The 24,198-nt window shown below is 39.7% G+C and overlaps 1 protein-coding gene across 4 annotated transcripts in view; it reads left to right on the top strand.

The window, feature by feature from the left end:
• myo1ea (myosin IEa) overlaps nt 1–24,198 on the top strand; it is a 52,426-nt gene that overhangs the window by 20,891 nt on the left and 7,337 nt on the right. For all 4 annotated transcript variants that reach the window (XM_062422562.1, XM_062422570.1, XM_062422554.1 and 1 more), the window contains 17 exons: nt 3,865–3,952; nt 5,575–5,664; nt 6,625–6,756; nt 7,087–7,221; nt 7,490–7,622; nt 11,233–11,429; nt 11,556–11,636; nt 12,297–12,383; nt 12,499–12,582; nt 14,125–14,292; nt 15,346–15,431; nt 17,494–17,575; nt 17,834–17,940; nt 20,555–20,653; nt 21,142–21,286; nt 23,785–23,899; nt 23,987–24,156. In XM_062422562.1, the coding sequence (XP_062278546.1) occupies nt 3,865–3,952; nt 5,575–5,664; nt 6,625–6,756; nt 7,087–7,221; nt 7,490–7,622; nt 11,233–11,429; nt 11,556–11,636; nt 12,297–12,383; nt 12,499–12,582; nt 14,125–14,292; nt 15,346–15,431; nt 17,494–17,575; nt 17,834–17,940; nt 20,555–20,653; nt 21,142–21,286; nt 23,785–23,899; nt 23,987–24,156 (1,999 nt within the window). The remainder of the gene's footprint in view (nt 1–3,864; nt 3,953–5,574; nt 5,665–6,624; nt 6,757–7,086; nt 7,222–7,489; nt 7,623–11,232; nt 11,430–11,555; nt 11,637–12,296; nt 12,384–12,498; nt 12,583–14,124; nt 14,293–15,345; nt 15,432–17,493; nt 17,576–17,833; nt 17,941–20,554; nt 20,654–21,141; nt 21,287–23,784; nt 23,900–23,986; nt 24,157–24,198) is intronic.

Raw genomic sequence — 24,198 nt, 5'->3', positions numbered from 1 at the left:
CCTACAAAAAAGCAGATGTATTCAGTGTGGACTGGCTTATTTAATAACTGTCCATGAGCTCATTTCCAGACACAGCTGGGCTTTTCTTTTCAGAGGTGCCAACAGAGCTGGGTGCTGTTATAATTAGACCTGTTTAAGGGGACAATGTGTATTGAGAGATTGCCAAGATACTTTTAATGACTGAAAAAACCCAGGTTTAGTCAGAGGGTGTAACTCACAGTGGCTGCTGTTGCTGTTTGTGTGTGTATGTGTGTGTGTGTGTGTGTGTGTGTGTGTGTGTGTGTGTGTGTGTGTGTGTGTGTGTGTGTGTGTGTGTGTGTGTGTGTGTGTGTGTGTGTGTGTGTGTGAATGTGTGAATGTGTGAGTGTGTGTGTGTGTGTGTGTGTGTGTGTATATATAGTAATTAACAAGCTTAGCTTCTTTATTAACATTAACTGTTATCTTTAAACTTCTGCCTTAATTGATCTATTATTGCCATATGAAGCAATTGTGTCATTGGCTGACACAACATTATACTTTTGGTTCATGTTTTTCTTGGTTTGAAAATAAATTGGAATATACCAATTACCAATGGTCGGATGTCTGACTCCTGCTGGCTTGACACAGCAGCAGTTCAGAAACTGAGGCATATCAGCAAACAATGAAATTCAGCATGCGTGTACAACAAAAATAAAGGGAGTTGCTGCTACCAAAGCTGTGTCGCCATACTTTGCATGAGGTCACATAAAGACTGTCTCTATTTTTACTGTAGAGATTTACCATGACTAAGAGCTCAGATGGTATCAACACTTCAAAGACATTTTAAGTGTGTATGTCATTTTAGACACATTAAAAATAAATAAAATCCACAATGCAGGAGGATAGTCTGTTTGTGTACTTGCATGTCTCCATTCTAAATATTTTTTAGACAATTTCATCCAATGTGCTTGTCATTTAAAGTTTTGTCCCTCAGTTTGAAGGGAAAAATTCTACTCGTCTGGATTTAATGCAAAAGGTTATGTTTTTTAGACACTGAAAGCAATGCTCTCTCACCAGTTTATATGAAAATACTGTAAAGTCTAGTAGTTCTGTGGGATCATTGTGTTTTATTATATTTAAAACCATTAAAGCTAGAACACAGTGTTGATTATGCATTTCTCTTACATCTGCTTCTGCATTGCATTGTTTAACTTCTGCCCTTGTTTGGTTAATAAATCTTTGCGGAAGTCAACAATGCCTTTGGCATTAGAGCACCACAACAATGAGACTTGCCCTTTTGGGGCTTAAAGGGGGACTCCTGCTACAATTTGTGCTGAAAATAGCCCTTCAGTGGATAACTGAAGGATAACTGAAAGAGGAGAAACAATGCTCTCAGATGGGGCTCTGGAGGTTCGTCTGACATTAAAAGTAAAACTGAAACTCAGTGTGTTTATTACCCTACCCCATGCTGTTACTTGAGAAGTAAGTTTGCAGCTAGGCAGCCCAGACAATACTGAGGATCTGGGAGAGATGGGGAGTATATAGGGGGAGGGTTACAACCATATAGAGACTGCTGTGTAATAGAGTAGCTCCCATGACTTCCTCTGGCAGCTCCTAACAGTCTGCAGCTGTGGTTCTCACAGAGGCATTACCAACCTGACTCTACTTTAAGGCCCCGAAGAAAAAACAGACTCCACTGCCAAACCACATATGTCAAAATAAGTATGACCCTGGCAAAGTGAAAGGCAAGGAGGAAAATAGACAAGTGTAGGGTGTGGGAAGAGAGCAATGAAGGGAAAAATCTGTGAATGTGACAAAACAGAATTAATGTCCTTATTACTGTAGAATTCATCTACCCAGATGTGCTGTGACCTATCACGCGTGTTGAATTCGTGAAGAAGTTTTTCTTCAAGCTGTCCAAAATTCTTTAATTCATGAATTCAGTAAATGCGGTGTGTATATATTTCACCTGTTTATTTAGCAGATTCTATATGTAGTGATTGTTTCTAGGTCATCTTTTCTTTTTTTGAACATGTGCATAAAGTTGGACATACACACTGACATACATAATAACCCTAACCTTAATACTAAGAATGAGAGGCACATTTTCATTTTTTTGGTTTTTTGTAATGGAGCTGCAATCATCCAGATACAGTCACTTAGAAGACATAACCCCAGAGCATTTCCCCCAGAAAATACCAAAATGAATACAAAATAGATGGACGATTGTTTGGTATATTATACTTAACTTGACATCTGAGCATATGGAGTGCTTTACATAAGTATTCACCCCCCTGGACTTCTCCACATATTGTCATGCTGCAACCACAAATTAAAATTTATTTTTGGTAGGTTTCAAGTAATAATAGTCCATCATTTTGAAGTGTTTGTGTGTGTGTGTGGGGGGGGGTTTACAAATAAAAATCTGAGTGTTGGGTACATATGTATTCACCTACTTTGAAGAAAGCCAAAAGTTATCATGTTTGGAGTTTGACACAGACACAGCAACCATGTGGAAGAAGGTACTCTGGTCAGAAAATTTAACTTTTTGGCCTTAGTGCAAAATGTTATGTGTGGTGGAAACCAAACACTGCACATCACCCTGAGCACACCACCCTCACAGTGGAATATGGTGGTGGCAGCTTCATGCTGTGTGCCTTCGTTTCCTCAGCAGGTACTGGTAAACTAGTAAGAATTGAGGGCAAGGTGGATGGAGCCAAATACATCTTCAGCTGCTTCAGTCTGCCTGAGACTGAGTTTAGGGTGGAGGTTAACCTTCCAGCAGTACCCCGCAGCCAAAGCAATACTGGGATGGTTGAAGGTGGAGAATGTTAATGTCTTAGCATGGCACAGTCAAAGCCCAGATCTCTATCCAATTGAAAATATGTGGCAATACTTGAAAATTGCTGTTCACAGACAGTCTCCATCCAATCTAACTGAGTCTGCTTTTTGTCTTAATTATTGTTTGTGTCCCAACAAAAGCTATTTTGAACCTTCAAAGCAATGTGCATTAGGGATGTCCCGATCCAGCTTTTTGCACTTCCGATCCGATACCGATATTATAGCTTTTAGCATAGGCCGATACCGATACCGGCCGATCCAAGCATGTATTAAAGATTAAAGATATTTACTTATTTTGTTGTTATACTCATGTTGAAAAGGGTTTTACTCTTAAGAACAACTAGCCAACTTAATTAGGTTAGTTTGAATAATCCACAATGGTTGGTAATGAGAAGATGACCTGTTTATTCTTAACAGGGTTAAATATAGACAAAATAATAAATAGTCAATTAACCACACAAACTGAATTGGCATCAATGCTCTGCTCTTGAACAACAAGAGTGTAAACCAAGGCTTAAAAAGCCATCAGTGCAAACAATATTGTAAACTGTATTAAAAAAGCAAAACACACAAAAAAGCTGAGTAGAAAATAAATAGTGGGATGCTGGACAGGTCGCTAGGTGTGCTGAAAAACGCGGACCGGATTTAGGGGGAAAAGCTGAAAAAACTGGACCTACCTACATCGGTGCGCTGGAAAACACGGACCGGAGCTTCGAAACAAACTGGATCGGGAGTCCGGATCGGGATTTTCCCGTGCAGGCCGATCCGATATTGATATGCATTTTTTTGCTAATATCGGCGGCCGATCCGATCCAAATATCGGATCGGGACATCCCTAATGTGCATGTCTTGTTAGTCAAATGGTAGAAAGCCCAATAAAATCGATTTGAATACCAGGTTGTAACAATGCAAAATGAAATAGTCCAAGGGGGGTGGGGGGTGAATACTTATGTAAGGCACTGTGTACAGGTGTCACATGCTGATATTCAAACATTAAATGGGTTTCAGTTTGGCTCAGATAGCATGTGATAAAACACGTGCCTAAAGCTTTGGGCTTTTTTTCAGTGGAGAAAGCGGAGCAGGCAAGACTGTGGCAGCCAAATATATCATGGGCTACATCTCCAAAGTGTCAGGAGGCGGACCCAGAGTACAGGTGAGCACAGCTGCTATCACTTCTTGAGGACGCTATGTAAAAGATGCATGAAATGTTTAAGATGTTTGAGACTTTGAGTTTCACAGATGAAATGATAACTCTGTCAATATATACTGGAAATATTACAACGACTCTTTTGTTATGCATAATTTTATAGTTAAGTTAAGTGCAAAAAGCAAATACTAGTTCAAATCTAATTTAAAATCAAATCCCTGTTCACCAAATAAAGGTTTGTTGGGAGCAGATTTATATTGTATAATGACAGGAAGAGTGTCTTATTCGTGTAATATTCATTTATTCAGGCAAGCACTCAGTATGCAGATGCTTTTCCCATATTTTTTACATTCAACAGAGAACATTGATTGTGATCTATGTAAGCCAAGGGCTTTCATTCATTATCACTTTTTAATTTTTTTTTTATAAATCTTGCCCATCCTACTCTTAGCCTATCAAACTACCTGTTGCTACTTTCCCTGCACTCATTGCGTTCCTCAGACCCAGTTCTTCCCCTCTTTTTATCCTCCACATATACCCCATTATCAGCCCATCAGCAGCCTTTTATTCGCCCAGCCCCCCCTTCAGCCATCTGGCACCCCCCCCACACACCAGCAGATGTCCTGTTACTAAGCTCGATAAAGATCTAAGTTTGATGAGGAAATGCCTGTACCATGATGGCATTTATATGTAATCCACTCAGAGCTTCTTCCACCAAGGCGACATTAGAAATCATCTCCAGACTTTAAGTTTAAATCAACAGTTGGACTGGTAGTTTTTTTTTTACTAAATCCTGAGGTTTGTTATTTAGCATTATTAAACTGTTTCAGTGTTCAAAGTTGCAAGTTGGACTATAAATGTATGCCTCTAAAGCAAATACACTCACACTTTGTCACTTAGCATCACTCTTATTAATTTCGTGTGGTTTCTTTTTTCTCTGTACACACTTTGCGAAATGTACAGTACAGCACATGCATTCTTATGCACAAGTGTGTTCTTATTTTACTAGTTATTCCTTTGATCTGTTATGTTTTGTAGCTCCACAAATAAATCAGTCATGTCAAAACCTCAAAGATATTAGTGTAGGGGAAAGTCTCAGCATAGGTAGCCTATAAATTAATTATTATTAATTATAATGTAGTAAGCTAATAGTTGTATAAATAACCAACTGTGAACTTCTGTGTTTATCTTTTCCTTTCATGCAGGACTAAGTTTAGGAATGCAAAAGAGTCCACACAATAACTTTAACCCCACTTCTGTGTATAATACTGGAAGTGGGAATAACTCTGTCTGCTGCACTGATTTAAGACTCATGTGTTTCTGACATGCAGATGGCTCACAGGAAAGATAATGTCCTCCAGACTTTGTGTGTGTGGGTGTGTGTGTTTGTGCATGTGCGTGCGTGCGTGCGTGCGTGCGTGCGTGTCTGTGTGTGTATGTGTGTGTGTGTGTGTGTGTGTGTGTGTGTGTGTGTGTGTCTCCATGAACACATGCTTGTGTGTAAGTGGAAAAATCCAGAGATGTACACAGCAGCCTGTTGGTGAGGGTGTGAAGAGTGTGGTGTCTCTGCCTCCTGTACAATCCTAGTGTGACGTAACTAACAGCTCGTTCCGTCTGTCTCCTTGCAGCACGTCAAAGACATCATTCTACAGTCCAACCCGCTGCTAGAGGCTTTCGGAAATGCAAAGACAGTGAGGAACAACAACTCCAGCAGATTTGTAAGGCTTTCATTTCTGTGTTAGCCCTTCCACTTTTTGAGAATCAGAGCACGTAACATTGTGTTACTGGCACTGATTTTTAATGTGGCTCAATTTGAAGCTGGTTCTTGTAAATTAAAAAAAACATGAGAAAGTACATTTCAAAGAGTGTAAATGTGCAAGCAAAAGTTAAAAACATGAGCAGTGCGAAATTACTCTCACATCCCAAAACTAGCCTTGGATAACTCTGGGATGTTATAAAACGTCCAAAATTAGAATAAACTATTAACATTGCAAACCTTACAACTTTTTTGTGGTGCACCTTTGGATCCCAGCTGAGACTTTGGAAAACAAAGATTTACAGTAACAGCTTTTCCTCTGTTTTCTGTTTTATTGCCTAAGGCTGCAAATCTCATGTGTGTGTCCTGGTTAACCAGCGGTGCACTCTAAGGACACACTGTACAGAAAAACATACATGCAGGACCACTGAATTTTCTACTGCTTACAAGGGAAGTTGGTCAGCAAGGACCTGGAATTAAGTACAAGCACATTTTAGAAAATGTATTCCCTTAGAGGTTTTTCAGCTCAGTTTATGGGTTCAGTGCTCAGGTTAGCATACAAAGCAGTATTGTCTCAGGAGTTGGAATATTTTTTGGTCTACTTTTGGGGAAATGAATTTGGTTTGGCTCTAATGGCCTGAGATTAGTACTTTTGAGGTAGCGTCTTTGGATAAATAGTGTCTGTTCAGTTTTGGGTTTCAGCTTGACTGGGACTGGAACTGGAACAGATACAGTATTACATTACAGGCTTTTCTAGAGAAGAAAACTAACACTAAAAACATGGTCATATATGCACAAACACTCACACTGCTGGCAAACCTAGAACAGCCAGGTGCAGGTATTTCAGATCGTATAGCTCTTGATTTAAGCTTTACTGCAGTTTACTCCAATACTAAAAACAAATCACACTTTGATCCATTAGGGGAAATACTTTGAGATCCAGTTCAGCTCCGGTGGTGAACCAGACGGAGGGAAAATCTCCAACTTCCTTCTGGAGAAGTCACGTGTCGTTATGAGGAATCCTGGAGAGAGGAGTTTCCATATATTCTATCAGGTAAGGCTTTTTTTCCTTTTTTTTTCAGCTGAGAAGCGATGAGGAAACATTTGGCTTAAGGAAGAGGGCCTGTGAGGGAATTTCAGGACACGTTGGATTAGACGTGCCATTTGGCTGCAGGGAGAGGGTCAATCTGTTTTCATTGTGCATGGCTATAGGGGCCCCTGGAAGAGATCTGAGAACTGTTCAGGCTTCACATGCAAAGTGGAGCAAAGAATATAAATATAAACATGAAGCAATATAAAAATGACACTACACACAACTCTTGTGCAAAAACTTGTCTGTCACTGCTGCATACAAAATGATATTCAACTAATTTTCTCTGTACAGTTGATAGAAGGCGCCAGTGGAGAGCAGAAGAGCAGCCTGGGAATCACAAGCCTGGATTACTACAGTTACCTCAATCAGTCTGGCTCCTACAAAGTGGATGACATCAATGACAAAAGTGACTTCCAGGAGACTGTGGTACAGTACTAACTTCACACCTTCAGTTGTGTTGCAAAGTGTCTACAGTTCTCAGCGTTGTGCTTAATGGTTCACAATCTTCCCTTTACATTCTTCGGTCTCCCTACCAATCCTCTTTTGTTTTCTTTTTCAACAACCCCCTCCTATTTTTGTTTACCAGTCAAACCGCAACAGGAGTAATTAGAGGACATGAGCTTGGTACCGCAGGAGTGGGTAAACCCACATCCCCGCCCCTGATTTAGCATGATCTTTTCCTTTGCTTTCCCAGCATGCCATGGAGGTGATTGGCATCTCAGCGGAGGACCGTGCCATGGTGCTTCAGATAGTGGCTGGAGTCCTGCACCTGGGAAACATCAGTTTCAAGGAAGCAGGCAACTACGCAGCTGTGGAGAGTGAAGAGTGTAAGTAGGCTCACATACTCTGATGACCCGTTCAGGAACACTAGGAGTTAGTTTAGTTCACTCTGGTTCACTCTAAAACAGGTAGCAGCACACTATAAGCTGAGAAGGTTACAGGCATTAAACGCATTAAAATAAAGTTGTAATCAAAAAATATTGGCCAGTGGATTTGAGAACATGAATGGTTGCCTCTACAGTATATTCACTGACAGTGGTTCATGTTTACAGATGAGCCTATTGGGTGGACATAACACTTTTACAATCTAACACAGTTATATAGACAAGAGTCATATTATTCATTCATACTATGTATTAAAGCTAAAGTTAGTGTTAGTCCTCTGTGCTTGTGTTTATAACCAGACTAAGAATCTATAGCCACACTAACAGGTCTGTGAGGCGGTTCTGTGCACTAAATGCTAATGACAGCATGCTAACATGCTAATGCTAAAGTTAAGCCGGCTCAGAGTTTACTATTAGGCTGACGGCAATGTCACACGATCACAAAAGTTATTGTAAATTATCCTCTGGGGAACATGAATGTTAGCCTCTAATAGTTGTCAAGAAATTCCACTGGATAAATGTTTGTTGGCCCTAAAGGACAATTTAGGTGATCAACAAAATTGCTAAGATTCATCCTCTGGGGACCATGAATGTTTGTACAAAATGACACGGCAATCCGTCCAACAATTGCAGATATATTTTAGTCTGTACCAAACTGGTGGACCCACCATCTTACTGACATCCTTTAAGTTTTGCTGCTAGCGTGGCTAAAACAGAGACAAATACAGTTCAGTGGTTATGAAGAAGCTAGTGCTGATATTCAGCATGAAAACCGAGATGTGGCAAATCTCTTCTTCTCATTGCAGTCTTGCCCGTATGAATGTCTCTTCTCTCTGTATGTCCTGAACTGTCCTTCGTTGGTTGGTTATTGTGTTAATGCAGGGCTGCAGCCAACACTGTCTGCAGTAATCCAGATCCTGCTAGATTACCAGAAAATAAAACACTATTATCGAAGGTCTGGACATATGTTGTTTGAGACAAAAATTACTTGGAAAAATGCTTCTCCTTTCTTTTCCTTTCCCCTTTCCTCTCATGTTGTGTCTGCCATGATCCTAAAACTGTATGATGCAGATGAGAGTACAGTTGCCAGTGTACAAAGCCTTGGTCTGTTCTGTGGAGACGTAACAGCAGCACTTCATAATCTCTGCCTTTCCTGTCCCCTCCAGCTTCACTTCCTGTGTGTTGCATATATCCAGACCCCCGTTTCACATGCAAAACTGCACCAGCCAAGTTCACATAAACATCAACTCACAGTCAGGAAGAGGAGTCAGAGTACTTGTACAAATGACTAAGACACTGGGCTGGATGGGAAATTATTTGTGGTTGAAAGTAATTTGATCCTGACTCTAATGTTTTGTACAAATTAGTTTTTGAGGAGGACAATTTTTTTTTTTTGTGATGTCTTAAAGATTTTGATGGTATAAAACGCTCTTCCAAATTATAAACAAAAACATAATCATTTGCATCCTTTAACCACAAAGAATGTTCTAAATATTAGCTGTAAATTTTCTCTTAAAAGCTTCAGTCTATATTAAATATCCATTTGATGCTGACATCACATATTCTGCATCTGTTCAATCAAGTGCTTATTGGATCAAATATTTAAATCCAGAATGAAATTCTGTACAGCTGCATCAATCAGCATGAAAGCTTTCATATCTTTGGAGATCTTGACTTGAATTGTGAGTGCGATCAGGGCGTTTCTGTGAACGAGAACTTGGCTCTGAGTGAATTGTAATTGAGGTTTTGTGCTAATGTACCGGATCAAATGAATCTGCACAAAAGGGTTGAGAAGGTCCTTTAAAGGAATAGTTCAACATTTTGGGAAATCTTCTTCTTCTTCTTCTTCTTGCTAAGAGTTATATGAAGTGATTATAAATATTAAAGTACAGCCAGCGGTTGGTTAGCTTAGTTTAGCACAAAGACTCACTTAAATAAGTTACTGCACCTGGCCAAGAAGTAGTTCAAGTAAAACCACAATCAGTGGTTTGTATGAAACAAGAAATGCCATGCTAAACATTAAGCTTTAGAGGCAGTCTTGTTACCTTCATAGGCCTATAGAGCCAGACTAGCTGTTTCCCCCTGTTTCCAGTCACTGTGCTAAGCTAAGCTAACTGGCTGCTGGCTGCAGCTGCATATTTATTGTACAGATAGGAGAGTGGTATCAGCCTTCTCATCTAACTCTCTGCAAAAATCCTTTAAAAGCAGCAGGGAAAACTAGGCATAGAAAATCTATTGCAGATGTGATGGACCTCTTAATAATCTGTAAAGCTGTGACAGTCTTATCAGGAATGTCTTCACAGTGGATTTGTTCATCTTCAATGAACAGATGTTAATATTTCCAATCTTTTGATCATGATTTTTGAACCACAGGGTTTGCTTCAACTCTTTAATCTGCACCACCTTGGCTGAAAAGCTCCCAGACCTAAACATAAATGCAAATATCCAAAATGTAATTATTCAAAATTATTTTCATTGAGAGCTAAGCAAAGTCAATATTATAGCAGTAAAGCACTGAGTGACAGGTTCATTGTCTAGGTGATGCCACATGTTTGGCAAACCTTTTTGCTGACAACACATCCTCCTGTTTCTCTTATTATCCACTGCCACTTTGACTAACAAATTTCCTGTTGCTTCCTGTGCTTATATGAGCATTGTTCCCGAAATTCACCTTCACAGCCCATGCAACAGTCTCCAGGCCATTGTATGCAATCCATACCTTTCCTGGGTAACACAAAGGGTAACTTTTCTTCATGATTTAAGCTGGCGTATGGTCATTCACACCCTAATGTCCCAAAAGGGAGCTACTGCAGTGGTCTGATGCATTCCCAGACACAGTGAGTCTACAGGCCTGAGAGCCATTTCCTTTTAGGGGAAGTGAGTCACTGTAATAAGGCAGGGAGGGGCTCTCAGGGGACGGCATCAACGCCAGGTCGTGGCAAAGGATCTGCTGTGTGCTCGACACACTTCTTTAGTCAAGGGCTAGTTCAAATCTATTCTTCTATTTTGCATTCAGCAGTAATTCAAAGCTCATCTACTCTGAGCTCTCTCGAGGAGCTGTTTAGTTTCAGTTGTGTGACCACACAAAATGGCCCCTAATTTTGTGGCTTTACACCAGAGTTGTACACACTGAGATTATGAGTCAAACCTTCTTGATTTGGGAGGCTTAATCACTTATTGATAAGAGTGAAAAAGCTATATGGACGACTGTGGTTCTCTCTGCTATGCAAAGGTTACACGAGGACACCTCTCAAAAGAGTGAAGCCCTGCATTCGATTTGCATACTGGTTTTGGCAAAGAGAAATGTCTCTTTACTATTTTAGAGTGAGTAAAGCAGTATTAATGTGCTGCTTTATTTCACCATTTTCTGTAATAACCCATCATAGGCTATATTAAAAAGATTTCTGTGTTTAAATTAATGCAGGATTAAAACCACTGTCTGACTATGAAATGCAGTTATGCCTTTTAAGTGAATACACTCTGAGCTATATCTTAACAGTGTAAACAGTACAAAGAGGGAAATAAATAGCCAAACTCATCTGTCTCTTTACAGTTCTAGCCTTTCCTGCGTTTTTGCTGGGAATTGACCAAAACCGTCTGAAGGAGAAACTGACCAGCCGCAAGATGGACAGCAAATGGGGAAATGCGGTGGAGTCTATTGACGTGACACTGAACGTGGAGCAAGCGTGTTATACTCGTGACGCCCTCTCCAAAGCCCTGCACTCACGTGTGTTTGACTACCTGGTTGAGGTATGAGTGCATGATTTGAGCCTAAAGTTTATCTTACCTATAATACATTTCAAAAATTACAATAAGAAAAATATAAGCTGTGATAACCTGTAACTGTTATCTCATAACACAATCCTTTGGTTTCAGTCAATCAACAAAGCCGTGGTGAAGGATCAACAGGAGTTAAATATCGGAGTGTTGGACATTTATGGATTTGAAATTTTCCAAGTAAGTGTTTGGTGGTTTCACAAACTCACACGTTGTACAACACATAAATTAGATTAACAGGTATTAACTTTGAGAATTAAATAGATTAAACACAAAGGATAAGACTAATTTATAAAGTATGTGGATTAAGTTCCATCTCCTGATTGCAAATTGAAGGCAGACATCAACATGCCTCTCTAATCTGATTATCTGTTTGTTTAGCTTGCTTAATGGAGTCGTTGATAGGACCGGACAAACTAAATGGAAGCGTTTTTGTCTTAGTTTGGTTTGCAAGAGCTCTAGGCTACTTATATTGTATAGAAAAAATAAGTGGAGATTGTTAAGGTGTAAGATGACAAACATAAGGTTATCCACTGTGAATAATGTCTAATCAGCTCAGTCAGTCAGTTTGAAGGTTCTCTCTTTATACACACAATCAAAGAAAAGGTCAGCTATATTTTGGCAACCACAGGAAGATGTAGACCACCACCACATAAGGCTCCGACCGAAGGTCCATTGTATGTGCTGTGTATTGCACAAACTTCCTCTTACACCAGGCAGCCTCTGTATAGCTCCCTCTCCAAACAAAGCCCATTGAGTTTAGAGGATATCCGTACTCAACTGAAGACAAAACCCACTTGGTCTGTATGGATTTTATTAACCATGTTGTCTCTTCATTAGAAAAATGGATTTGAACAGTTCTGCATCAACTTTGTGAATGAGAAACTCCAGCAGATATTCATCGAGTTGACTCTAAAGGCAGAGCAGGTGATGTTACTTCACACTTGTTTTCTTTTTGGTCTCTATTTTTTATTTCCAGCCTTGTTGGTTTGTTTATATTCTGACTCTGACTCTGCACTCTCCCATTGTCTTTTTCTTGTAGGAGGAGTATGTGCAGGAGGGCATCAAGTGGACTGCTATTGAATACTTCAACAACAAGATCGTCTGTGATCTGATTGAGACCAAAGTAAATAAACCATAAGTAAATAATAGAGAAACTATAAAACTGATTGTTTACAACAAGGGTGCTCAATCTTCAAAATGTCTTAGTTCAACAATACACAGTGCCCAGAAATGTCTAATCTGCATGTGCATCTCAGTATGCAACACATTTTTTTATGTAGCTCATGAGAAAATAGTGAAATTAGATTTTTTTAAATTATACATTTAAAATTTTGATTTGATCTGATGTGTTGCAACATACACATAACACATCTGGAAACAGATATGGGAAGTCAATATGGGACTCACAGTGCACAAAATCCTACCCAAAAAACAAACAGACATGGATCTGGCCAAAAAAACATTTGTTCTTCAGTCTACAGTATCACCTGACCTTCCACCAAATTTCTTTTAAATCAATTAAGTTTTTGAGATATCCTGCTAAGTAACAAACAGGGCTGAAAACATAACCTTCTTGTTTGAGGTAATAAATAAAGTTTTCGTTTGAGTCGTTCATCTGAAGATTTAGTGCTATTTTCCATGTGTAAGTTTCCATTGACAACAAACAAGGATATCAATAGTCATCAGGTTTTTGTAATTAACATTTGGTAGATTTAGTATCCTTGTGATTGTAAACTGAGTTGCACAAGTTCTTGCCAAGTTTCTGCTCTGTTGCCATGACTAATAACTTAATATCCTCAAACGTGCCGACATGCCTCTTAATTTGATTTATCTGTCCCACTGAGAGGTCTAATCCATGAAATCAACAACAAGGGCTTTAAAACAAGCCTCCATCTGAGAGGAGCAGTGGATCTGAATCAGTGCCTGACAGTTCAGCTCATTACACCCAAACCCTTTTTGGTTAATCCAGTGACAAGTTTGCATGTGTCCTTTTAACAGAGACTTGTTTTCCCTGAGTTAGAGACACTGTCACCACTGTGTAGTCTGAAAGCTACTGATCAGCTCTGGACATAATGGAGCCAAACAGAGCTGTGTGTTACTCCACTGTTAGATTTGTAGCTTTTAAATCTCTTTAGATGTGTAATTAGTGTCAAAAAAGTGACAATTATTGTGTATACAATACATTCTGTATTTAGTTCTCATTTAATATATATAATTTGTCCCATCAGCTGAAGAGATACTGATATTTATGATACTTGCTATTAACTATCAACTTTAAAAAAAAAAAAAAAAAGATTTTTTCGGCACAGACGCCTTTATTTAACAGTAGACAGATAGGAAACAGGAGAGAGAGGGGGTTGTGATATCATCACATATCTTGTTTTATCTGACCAATAGGACAAACCTTAAATATATTCAATTTACTATCACAGAGGACTAAGACAACTAGCAAATTACCACATTTGAGAAGCTGGAACCAGTTCATTTTTTGAGCAAATTGCTTCATAAATGAATGATTTTTAAATTATCAAATCAAAAATACAATTACAAATCAAACAGCATGAGGTCAAAACATTATTATTCAATCAACTTCAGAATATGTAACGTCCAAGCTAGTAACTTCTAGGTCAAATAAAATATGAATGTGTTTTCACTGTGATCCCAGAGTCCCCCTGGCATCATGTGCATCCTGGATGACGTGTGTGCCACCATGCATGCTGTGGGTGAAGGAGCTGATCAGACCATGCTGCAGAAGCTGAGAGTCCAGATCAACACCCATGAACACTTCAACAGCTGGAACCAGGGCTTCATTATCCACCACTACGCGGGCAAGGTCAGTCTGAGTGCACATATTTGAGGAGTTTAGTCCAACTGATACAGTAGATAGTTCTGTCTAAAACCTGTGCTTTCTAAATCTGGTATGATAAGCACTAGGCCTCAGCAAGTATGTTTTTGAAAAACAGAACTCAGTTTTGACATAAACATTGCCTTGCACCGATGCTTGTACCTCTTGGTTCACTAAACAGTGCAGTACAAAACATCATTTAAAGCAACCCCACACTTGGTCATAGTTTGTAAACTATGACCATGATTTGTAAACTGATGATTATGTTAATGTGTGGACACAGTCCACAGTAGGGAAGGTGACAGCAATGGCTGGCAATAAAAGGTTATTAAAATGTAATTTTGTCTAATGGCGTTGGTATGGGAACAGTTTCTGTTGTTCCCTCAGTGTATGATCTGTCATAAATACCAGTTATCCAGCTGGTACTTTAATTCTGGAGTTGCTGTCGTCATTTTCGTCTTTTGAAGTTTTTCCCATATAAACTAACATTTTTGTCCCCCCGGTGTATTTATAAATGCAGTCCCTCTTATGTAACAGTGTTGTAACAACGTCACACATTTTAATCCGTCTCATTTCATTTGTATATTGCAGTTGATCATATATTTTTTTTAAATGTTCATTTTCCTTTTGGTGGTCTTGGCTGAGGTTGTCCCGTGTCATTCTCCAGATGTGTGGTGGCCTCAGCCTGGCACACATGCCGCAGGCTTAATGAGCCGTGTCATAAAGACTTGAGGGGGCTCCCATGACCTGGCTTTAAGCATTCCTCTAAGTTCAGCCTATAGTGTAGGAGAAATAACATGGTTTAATTTATACACTTTGAAACCACTGCTGGTTTTATAAGGAGGCTAATCTAGGGAGGTGTTAAAGCTTGGATCTGCAACCCCTCATTTTCTCCATAAAATTCAAGCCATTGATTTAGGTTGGAATATCAGTCACAGTTTGATTTTTCACACAGGTGTTATGTCTCATTTTTCTGCAGGTTTTAAACAGTTTAACCGTGTTCCCTTTTATAATTATCACCTCCTCTTAATCATCCTCCAGGTGTCCTACGATGCAGAAGGATTCTGTGAGAGGAACCGAGACGTCCTTTTCAACGACCTCATTGAGTTGATGCAGAGCAGTCAAATGTAAGTAACTCCCATTTCCACATTGCAGCGACATGTGGTGAGGCTTTCTATGGTGCTCACTTACTATTGTGATGCATATGGTTATAATTGAATACATGTGAATGAGAGCCTCAGATGTCCTGTGCATCTGGAAACTGGCGGGACGTAACAGAAGTGTGAGGGGCTTGGTTACGTCTTGCCCTCTGCCCTGAATCACTTCTGGCTGCTGTTCAGATATGCTGCTTTTGGGGTCTACCCAGTCTGGCCTTACGAGTGCAGTCTCCCTGCAGGGCTGGTCTCTCTGTGTTATGGTTTCTTGGGCTTTCTTTGTGTCAAAGTGGCCATCTGTGCAAACAGCCCGCATTGTCTGTGTAACCCCCGCAGGACTCAAGCCACTGCTCAAACCCTTTGTGTGTAGGTTTTGTGAGGCATGAAAGGAGGTCATGTCAAAATCTCATTCAGACACGTGCTCGAAAATGCACATATATCCCATACACACACACACACACACACACACACACACACACACACACACACACACACACACACACACATACATATATATATAGATATATACACACACACATAGATAAAATAGTTTGGCATAGTAATAAAGGAAGCATAAGAAGGAAGGAAGCAGCCTCATTCCTGAGAGCAGCAGGTCTAAATAGAGAAGAAAGGAATGACCAGTATTGTCAGCTGGACAGTATTAGCAGACTTCTGGTCTATTTGTACACACAACCTGCTGATCCTTTCTTCTATGTCCATAGCCTAAAGTCAGAAGTTTAAAACCAAACAAATACCAATGTGGGAAAATCACAGAAAGGGGATAGAATAAAAAATCCCAACATGAAAAAGCACTTTGAAATAATAAAACAACAAACACCAAAAGCACAGACGTAAGCAAATTGAGATAAGTTGAATGCTCAGCAGCAGTGTGTGTTAGCTTCGGCACAGGCCTGGTAGTCACATTTGTCTGTGAGTTTTCAAAGCCGACACAGTTCAAAAGGAGCTGCATACTCGGTGCCTGAATGACAGATGTGCTGATCACAGAAGCGAAAAAGTAATTATGGTAAAAGGGAGCAGAAGCCTTGAAGCTCATGTCTGTGTTTTATTTTGTTTTTACCTGCATCAGATTATCCAGGCAAGCCTTTTAAATGTAGTATTTATTTAAGTCTTTAAAAAGTGTTTGATTAACAGCATAATAGCCAAGAACAGCTACAAGGCATCCTTGTTAATTTCAAATAACGGCTTTGCTTATGCTCGAGGGAGAACTTTTACTCCTTCTCAAAAAGTGGGTGTTGCACTTTTCCACAACACAGGAGCATGTGAGACTTGAGCCAAGAGAGTCCAAGTCGGTTTTGATGAGACACTAAATTATTTTTATTGTCGTCTGTGGCTTCAGATGACTTCAGATGTACCTTTTATCTTACGTCATCTCTCTTACCACTGTGTACCAAGTTATATGAATAAAAAAATAATAAAAAATAGTAAAAAATGAGCTCAAAAATACAAATCTGAGCCACTGTTAACAAGAGTGCCTGTTTTCAGTTGAGAGAAACCTGAGTGTATGGAAACTTCACAAATATCTGTGACATTCTGACCAGCAGTAAGATGTTCTGGTTTACTGAAGATGTTGTTATAAAACACCACATCTACAAATGAAACATTTACAATTACACAAAATGAATTTCTGTATTCCTGCTTCATTGTGCAGAAGGCCACATTTCAAGCTAAAGTAATTCACGTCTGAATTATTTTACTGTAATGGGCACAGTGTCAAATAATGGCCAACATTCTTATTTACAGCAGTGGCCTCAGGGAGATTAACTACACATTGAGGGTTTGTTCAGATACAGTCCAATGTGCACACACATCTCTAATTTTCCCACCAACCCCCAACTCAGACCTTCCCAAGTGGTTTTGGAATTTAAACCAGTGACCTTTGTCGAAGGTCCTTCAATTATTAACTGCATTCTTGTTTTCGGCTGCCAGAGAAATGAGACATTACTGCTTTTCCAGGTCTACAACATTTGTTTATGTTGATACCGACTCAATCTCCTCATTTTTGTCCTTTTGGCAGCTCCTTCATCAGAGCACTGTTTCCAGAAAACCTCAACGCTGAAAAGAAGGGTCGACCCACAACTGCAGGCAGCAAAATAAAGGTGTGTGTTCAGCAAAGTGTGTGTGTACAGCATGCACCTGCCCTTCCTCCTTCAGGGTCCCTGTGGGAAAAGACCTATGAATAAATACCGTGAGCTATATGTTTGCTATTCAGTTGACTCACAGGAGTGTCCTTCAGTGTCAGCAGTTCAGTAAACCCATATGGGGTTTTCATTACCTTATCATAATCAATCATCATCATCGTTATCATCACCACTATTGTGTTTTTTTTATTTATTTGTTCTTACTTTAAATCTCAGAGACAAGCCAATGATTTGGTGAGCACACTGATGAAATGTACTCCGCACTACATCCGGTGCATCAAACCCAACGAAACCAAGAAGCCCAGAGACTGGGAAGAGAGCCGGTGAGTCATCCACTGTCATCCTCACTCTCACACATACAATTAAAACTCCAAGCATCCAGGCCCTATATGTATCACACTTTTCATTACACTCAAGAATGTCGCAAAAGATACAATTTAGGAGTAAAAAAGGTTCCTTGCTGACTGTGAGCAACAAGACACATTTATCAAGTGATTTCAACATATTAACATTGAAGTGAAGTAGGGACATATAAGAGCAACTCTTAAGTGATCATATGTTTAATCATCTTTAAAAAAAATCCTCCCATTTTACTCAGTGACATGTTGCTTTGCAAAAATCTACCATATGTGATTTCCATTTTCTAAAGAGTTCTTACATCTTATTTCTGTAAAATCCTTAAAATTGGCAGTAGCAGCTAACACATGAAATGAATGAACAATAATCTAATATATTTATAATATATAAATAGGGATGAAATAATAGAAAACTGACTGAAATGGAAATTATAAATAAAATCAATTTGAAGCAGGGAAGCTTCAAATTGATTTTGTTGTTGTTAGAGGAACTACATCGAAAACAGACAGTCGGGTCAATTTATCACCATATTGACAAGTATAGACAATAAAGGTGCATTTTGGAAAGTGATTGTAAAGAAAATCAATGACAGCTTTATTCAGTGCCATTAGAAGATGGCAGCACACAGGCGTGGACCAGTATTTCTCTAACCTGCTACTGTTTACACTGTGTAGTTGGATGCTAACTACACTTTGTTGTACTGGTGCCTACAATACTGCATGTAATAACAATAAATATTGATTTTAATCTAATTCTGGCATTGGTCTTTGTATGCATCCTTAATAAAGGCCAAAAAAGAAAAAGGCGTGTAACATCCTTTCAAATGTTCAAATCAAATCCAAATTCTAATGCAAAAACAATCCTATTCTGAATTATATATAGTACCACTCATCATTGATATTTTGCACATCATTCTTTCACTTAAGCCCAAAATATCATATTTTAATAGTTAGATAAATATGGGTGCAGGTCTTAAACTATTCACACACAAAAGGTCAACACTGGATCATTGTTCTGCTATTGGTCAGTGCTGCCTCTTCAAAGACTTTTGTTCTGCCTCCAACCGTTAAGTTTTTCTGGTCTTTATTGGATGTTTTCTATCCGTCTGAAGACCAAGTCATGTGAGACGTGTCTCAGATTTCCCCTTTCTTTATCCCTTTGTTACAGATTTTCATTCTTTCCTCCCTGGTCATGGGGCTTGGGTACTACATGTTCAAATGCAGACTTGCTGTTGTATTGTTCAGAGCCTATGACCTTCCTGTTATGAATCCAGCGCAGGGTGGCTCATTAATTTGCACCGGAACTGCTGTTTTCACAGGAAGTCTGAGTGTACTAAGTAGTGCTTAAGGTCTTTGTTAGCAAAGAAGTTAGCAAAAGGCAGCTCATTTGCATACAATGACCTGTGATTATCCCTTCTGCCAATGGAGTGGGAGCTTTATGTGAAGTACACTGAACGTATGACGGATGACAAATTTAAGGAAAAACCAGTACAGGTCTTAATGACCCTTGCGGTGAGGGGATCCAATGGCTCTGTAATCCTACGGGGGGCATTTTGCTGTCATGGTTTCTATCCAAGTGTTCCCCTTAGAGGGAAGAGTCACTGCAAATCAATACAAAGTTGTTCTGAGTGATCACCTTTATCCTATGACGAAACATGTCTGTCCTGATGGGAGTGGTCTCTTCCAGAATGACAATGCCCCCCATTCATGATTCATGATGAGGATGAAAATGATGTGAATCATATGCTATGGCCTCCACAGTCACCAGATCTCAATCTAACTGTGAACACCTCTGGGACATTTTAGACAGACATGTTAGCGCTCTCCACCACCATCAAAACAACAAATGAGGTAATATCTTTTGGAAGAATGGTGTTCATCCCTCCAGTAAACTTCACAGACTGTAGAATCAATGTCAAGGAGCACTAAAGCTGCTCTGATGGCATGTGCTGACTCAACACCATACCCATGTTATTCTTCCCTTTAATTTGTCAGCCACCTGTTGAAAAACAAACCAATGCTGCATGTAGTTGTGGTTATAAGTCAAAGTTAATTGTATATTAATTCTTTTTTCTGGATAAATACATTTTTTGCAGTTCTCTGCTTGGATATTGTTTTCCTGTTTATATTAAATGTATTTTTCTATTAACTGGTTTATTATCACATTTACATATTTACAACACCAAGGTTACAATAAATAATAGTGCAGTGTCAAAAACAAAAAATTAAAACACATACATTTAAAGATGGTGTATCAAAAATGGGGGAATAAATGTCCATTAATACCACTTCACATTCAGAGGGTCAGCAGTAAGGATATGTGAGTATTTATTGTGTTGTACTCCAGTTCACTGAAAGAAGGGAATTATTGTCGTGTTATGTAACAGTCTCTCCCATCATCGAGTCCATAATGTGCCAAAAGAGTTCAAAAACAATAATAAGCATCCATTATGAGCCACAAAAACTCAAGGAAATTCCCCAAAAGTCTCTTTTCTGTCTGTCTAGTCAAAATCCCTTCACTGAAATGTCTGACATAGCTTTATCCCAATATTCATCCTTTGGTTTCTTTTTTTGTCTTTAGTGTGAAGCATCAAGTGGAGTACCTGGGTCTGAAGGAAAACATCAGGGTAAGGCGTGCTGGTTACGCCTACCGCAGAGTTTTCAAGAAGTTCCTCAACAGGTAACACACCTCAGACTCAAAGTGATGTCATACTTTTAGTTTTTCTGTCTCATTAAGATCAATATGAATAAAGGGGTCAGGTTTAAACCAACTAACTGTAACACACTTAATATTGGCCACTAGTTGAATCTATAAGCCTTAAACATCTAGAAGACTATTTGATGATCGTTTGGGATATCATATTAAAATATTACTTTAAGGACTTCATTTTGCATATGAACTCAAAATGTGTGTAAGATTGCCACAGTTTCTCCAGCTCTTGTCTGAGCTGGTCAGGCCATCATCATAATAATCTTTGAATGTGATTTGGGTTGAAATGAGAGCTGCAACAGCAGCACTTATACTGTGGTCCCAGTCAATTGGAAAGAGTACAGCATCTCTTTGGGTCAGTAGGGTTCACTGGGTCAACTGTTTGGCCTTTTGAGGAGACTCACTGAAACACACAGCCCTCTCTACATTCTGTCTCTGCTAAACTTCCTGGTCCTCAGGTACGCCATCCTGACCAAAGAGTCCTGGCCAACATGGCGAGGAGATGAGAAACAAGGCGTCCTTCATCTCTTACGTTCTGTCAACATGGACCAGGATCAGTTCCAGCTCGGTCGCACCAAGGTCTTCGTCAAAGCCCCTGAGTCGGTACGTTTGTCCTCTTCCTCACCTTCAGACTGACATGTTCTCTGTTATAATGCTTTGTCTTCACCCTTTTTGAAATACTCAATCTCCATAAGAAATCTTTCCAGTTTGCATTCATTGAGCAAAAATACCACGTCACAACTCTTTCATATGTTATCCTTGTACAGATGTAGGATTCATATCACATGTCAATGTGTCTGCAGACATGCAAAAAGCCTATTTGTCAGTAAGGGGAAAACCAAACTCACCATTTTTACACTAAACACCATAAAAGGGCACTAGTGTCCTGAATCATGCTCGGATCTTTGTTGTAGGGGAGGAGACTCAACCCGACCCTTGTACCACGTCAGCACTGAGTCAACACCACTTTGGAACTAAAACACAAGCTCAGGCTGTGGTTGGAGAGTCGGGGGAACATCGTAAAGGGTTGTCTTTTTCCACCATAACCACTTTTTTTCATAGTTTCTATGAAAGCAGCACTTGTGTGAAGCTTGGGCTTTCACTTATTAACATTTGTACACATCACGCACAACCGAGCATGCACATGCACACACAGACACACACACAGATGTATGTTTAGAGGCTAATACACAGACATCTTAGTCTTAATTCAGGCCTTACAGCTGATACTGAATGCCTTTACTTATTCATTGCAGCAGTGCACCGCCAAGATCTCCCATCCCCCACACTGCCAGACTGAGAGTCCGAGTCCCTGAGGTGTGCTTATGAAACACAAATATCACACAGGGTGGACCGCTGAAATGAGCTGACAGGCTTCTCAAAACAAGCCTCTCGGTCTGATAAGACACTGACACCAGCTAATTAGTTGTGTGACTGAAGCGTTTTTCTGTGGGATGTAATAAGTAAAGTTTGACTCTGAGCCAGATGTTGGAGGAGAGTTTCTCCCCTACGGTGGTGATGGATGAGCTGGTGGCCTATTGTCTGAGGTCTTACAAGTGATGTGCTGAGGCATAAAGATGACAAGTACTGAGAGTTGTCATTCACATGTGAATCAATTTGAAATAAGTAACTTTTTTTTTTTAATTCACTTTCCTGCTCAGAGACAAGCATATGTTGCTTTTCTCAGTTTAGCATCAGTGTTAATTGAATATTTTTGGGATTTGGGACTGGGTTGTTTAAAGACATTGTTCTTTTTATAGACTAAATTATTAATCAATTAATAGTACATATGATTGACAGATGTGATATAATAACAATATTGTGATTCGCTGCCTTAGGATCATCAGTAAGATCAATACTGCTTAGGTTTGAAATGCAGATAGATATTTGAGTAATAGAGGCGTAATAATAGGAAGTTTGAAACCTTTTCCTCTTGGAGCTAAATTCATCACCCAGTAATAAAAGTCAAAACACCACCTGCTGTTTGTTCTTGGATTTGTCACCTCGGAAGTTGCATTACCCATCTGGTGGAAACCACTGAAGCCTCAGTGATAACTTTATAGATAAATGACTCAATTGGTGCATTTGTGTCCTCACAGACTTCGTAGTTGCTGATTGATCTGTTGAGGTGTGTTTTGATTTAGTTTGTGGTTTAGTCCTGTACCGTCACACTGTGGCAGGGCCGTGTCGATGCCAGGCCTGTTACAGCAGAGGGCAGGATGTTTAGTCTGGGAGGGAGAGGGCAGCGAGTGTGATTGCGTGTCAAGAGGCCCGTCAGGAAATGACATAGACTGGCGAGAAGACGGGTGGTCTCTTGGCGCAGAGTCAGCTCCTTGTGCAGGAAGTGTGGAAATTACTTTACATCCAGAAAAAAATATTTTTTTAATGTGCTTCTGTATTGATCATACAGAACAATATAGAACAATGTGCTGATGAACATCACACAGAAAAAGAAGTACAAATGAATCTAAATAAAAGCTGTCTACATTTTACAGTATTACAGTTGAATTATTTAGCTTAGTCTTTGTTATTTACCAGAGATTACAACAAAGCAATATAATTTAGGTGCGTGTAATTGAAAAACAGGCACCACTGGCGACCCATGCACCACTATGAAATGGAACTCCGGCACCATTTTGTGTTTTTGTGAAAGCAGTGCTAACAATTCGCCTTTGTCTCTGGCTGACATTGTTTTAGTGTTGATATAATCTAATTTTTTCACACACAAGTTTATACGCTGTTGCTCTTCAGGTCAGTGCAGCATGACCGGAGTGACTGCAGTCTACTGAGGACTAAACAATTTGATCCACATAAACATTTCAAACAAACAGTTCCTGACACTTCCTGCTGTCAGATCACAACACTGACTGTGCAGTCTTGTAGGAGTAAAGTGTCCACTCTCACACTGAAGTGTAAAAAAAAAAAAGATTAGTTAAGTTGCCAGCAGAGACTAGGCTTTGTGTATTCAACTGTATTCAGGCATGTTCAGTATGCATGTCATTCCTTCCATTCAGTGTATGTAGGTGTGCCTGTTTGGGTTTGTGCACAGAGGTATGTCTGTGTCTTAATGTTGTGCTGTGTCTCTTTGTTTGTGTTCACAGCTCTTTCTGCTGGAAGAGACAAGGGAGCGCAAGTTTGACAGTTACGCCAGGACTATTCAGAGAGCCTGGAGGAAATACCAGGCCCGCAAGAAGTATGTCCAGATGAGAGAAGAAGGTGAGTTAGGGAACATTTTATATAACCTTTGTGGCTGTCTGTCCGTCTTTGTCTCTCACTCCCTTTCTTCTCTGTGGTTTTGTGCAGCCTCTGACCTACTGCTGAACCGGAAGGAGAGGCGACGACACAGCCTCAACAGAAACTTTGTAGGTGATTACCTGGGTATGGATGACAGGCCTGAGCTGCGACAGTTTCTGGCCAAGAGAGAAAAGATTGACTTTGCAGACAAAGTCACAAAATTTGACCGCCGGTTCAAGGTTGGTTTTTCTTTTAGTCTGCAGCCTGATTCTTTGGCACAA

This window comes from Scomber scombrus, chromosome 1 (assembly GCF_963691925.1).
Source record: "Scomber scombrus chromosome 1, fScoSco1.1, whole genome shotgun sequence".
NCBI lineage: Eukaryota > Metazoa > Chordata > Actinopteri > Scombriformes > Scombridae > Scomber > Scomber scombrus.
Note: the sequence above shows the minus strand (reverse complement) of the source record. Positions and strands in the feature narration are given on the sequence as shown.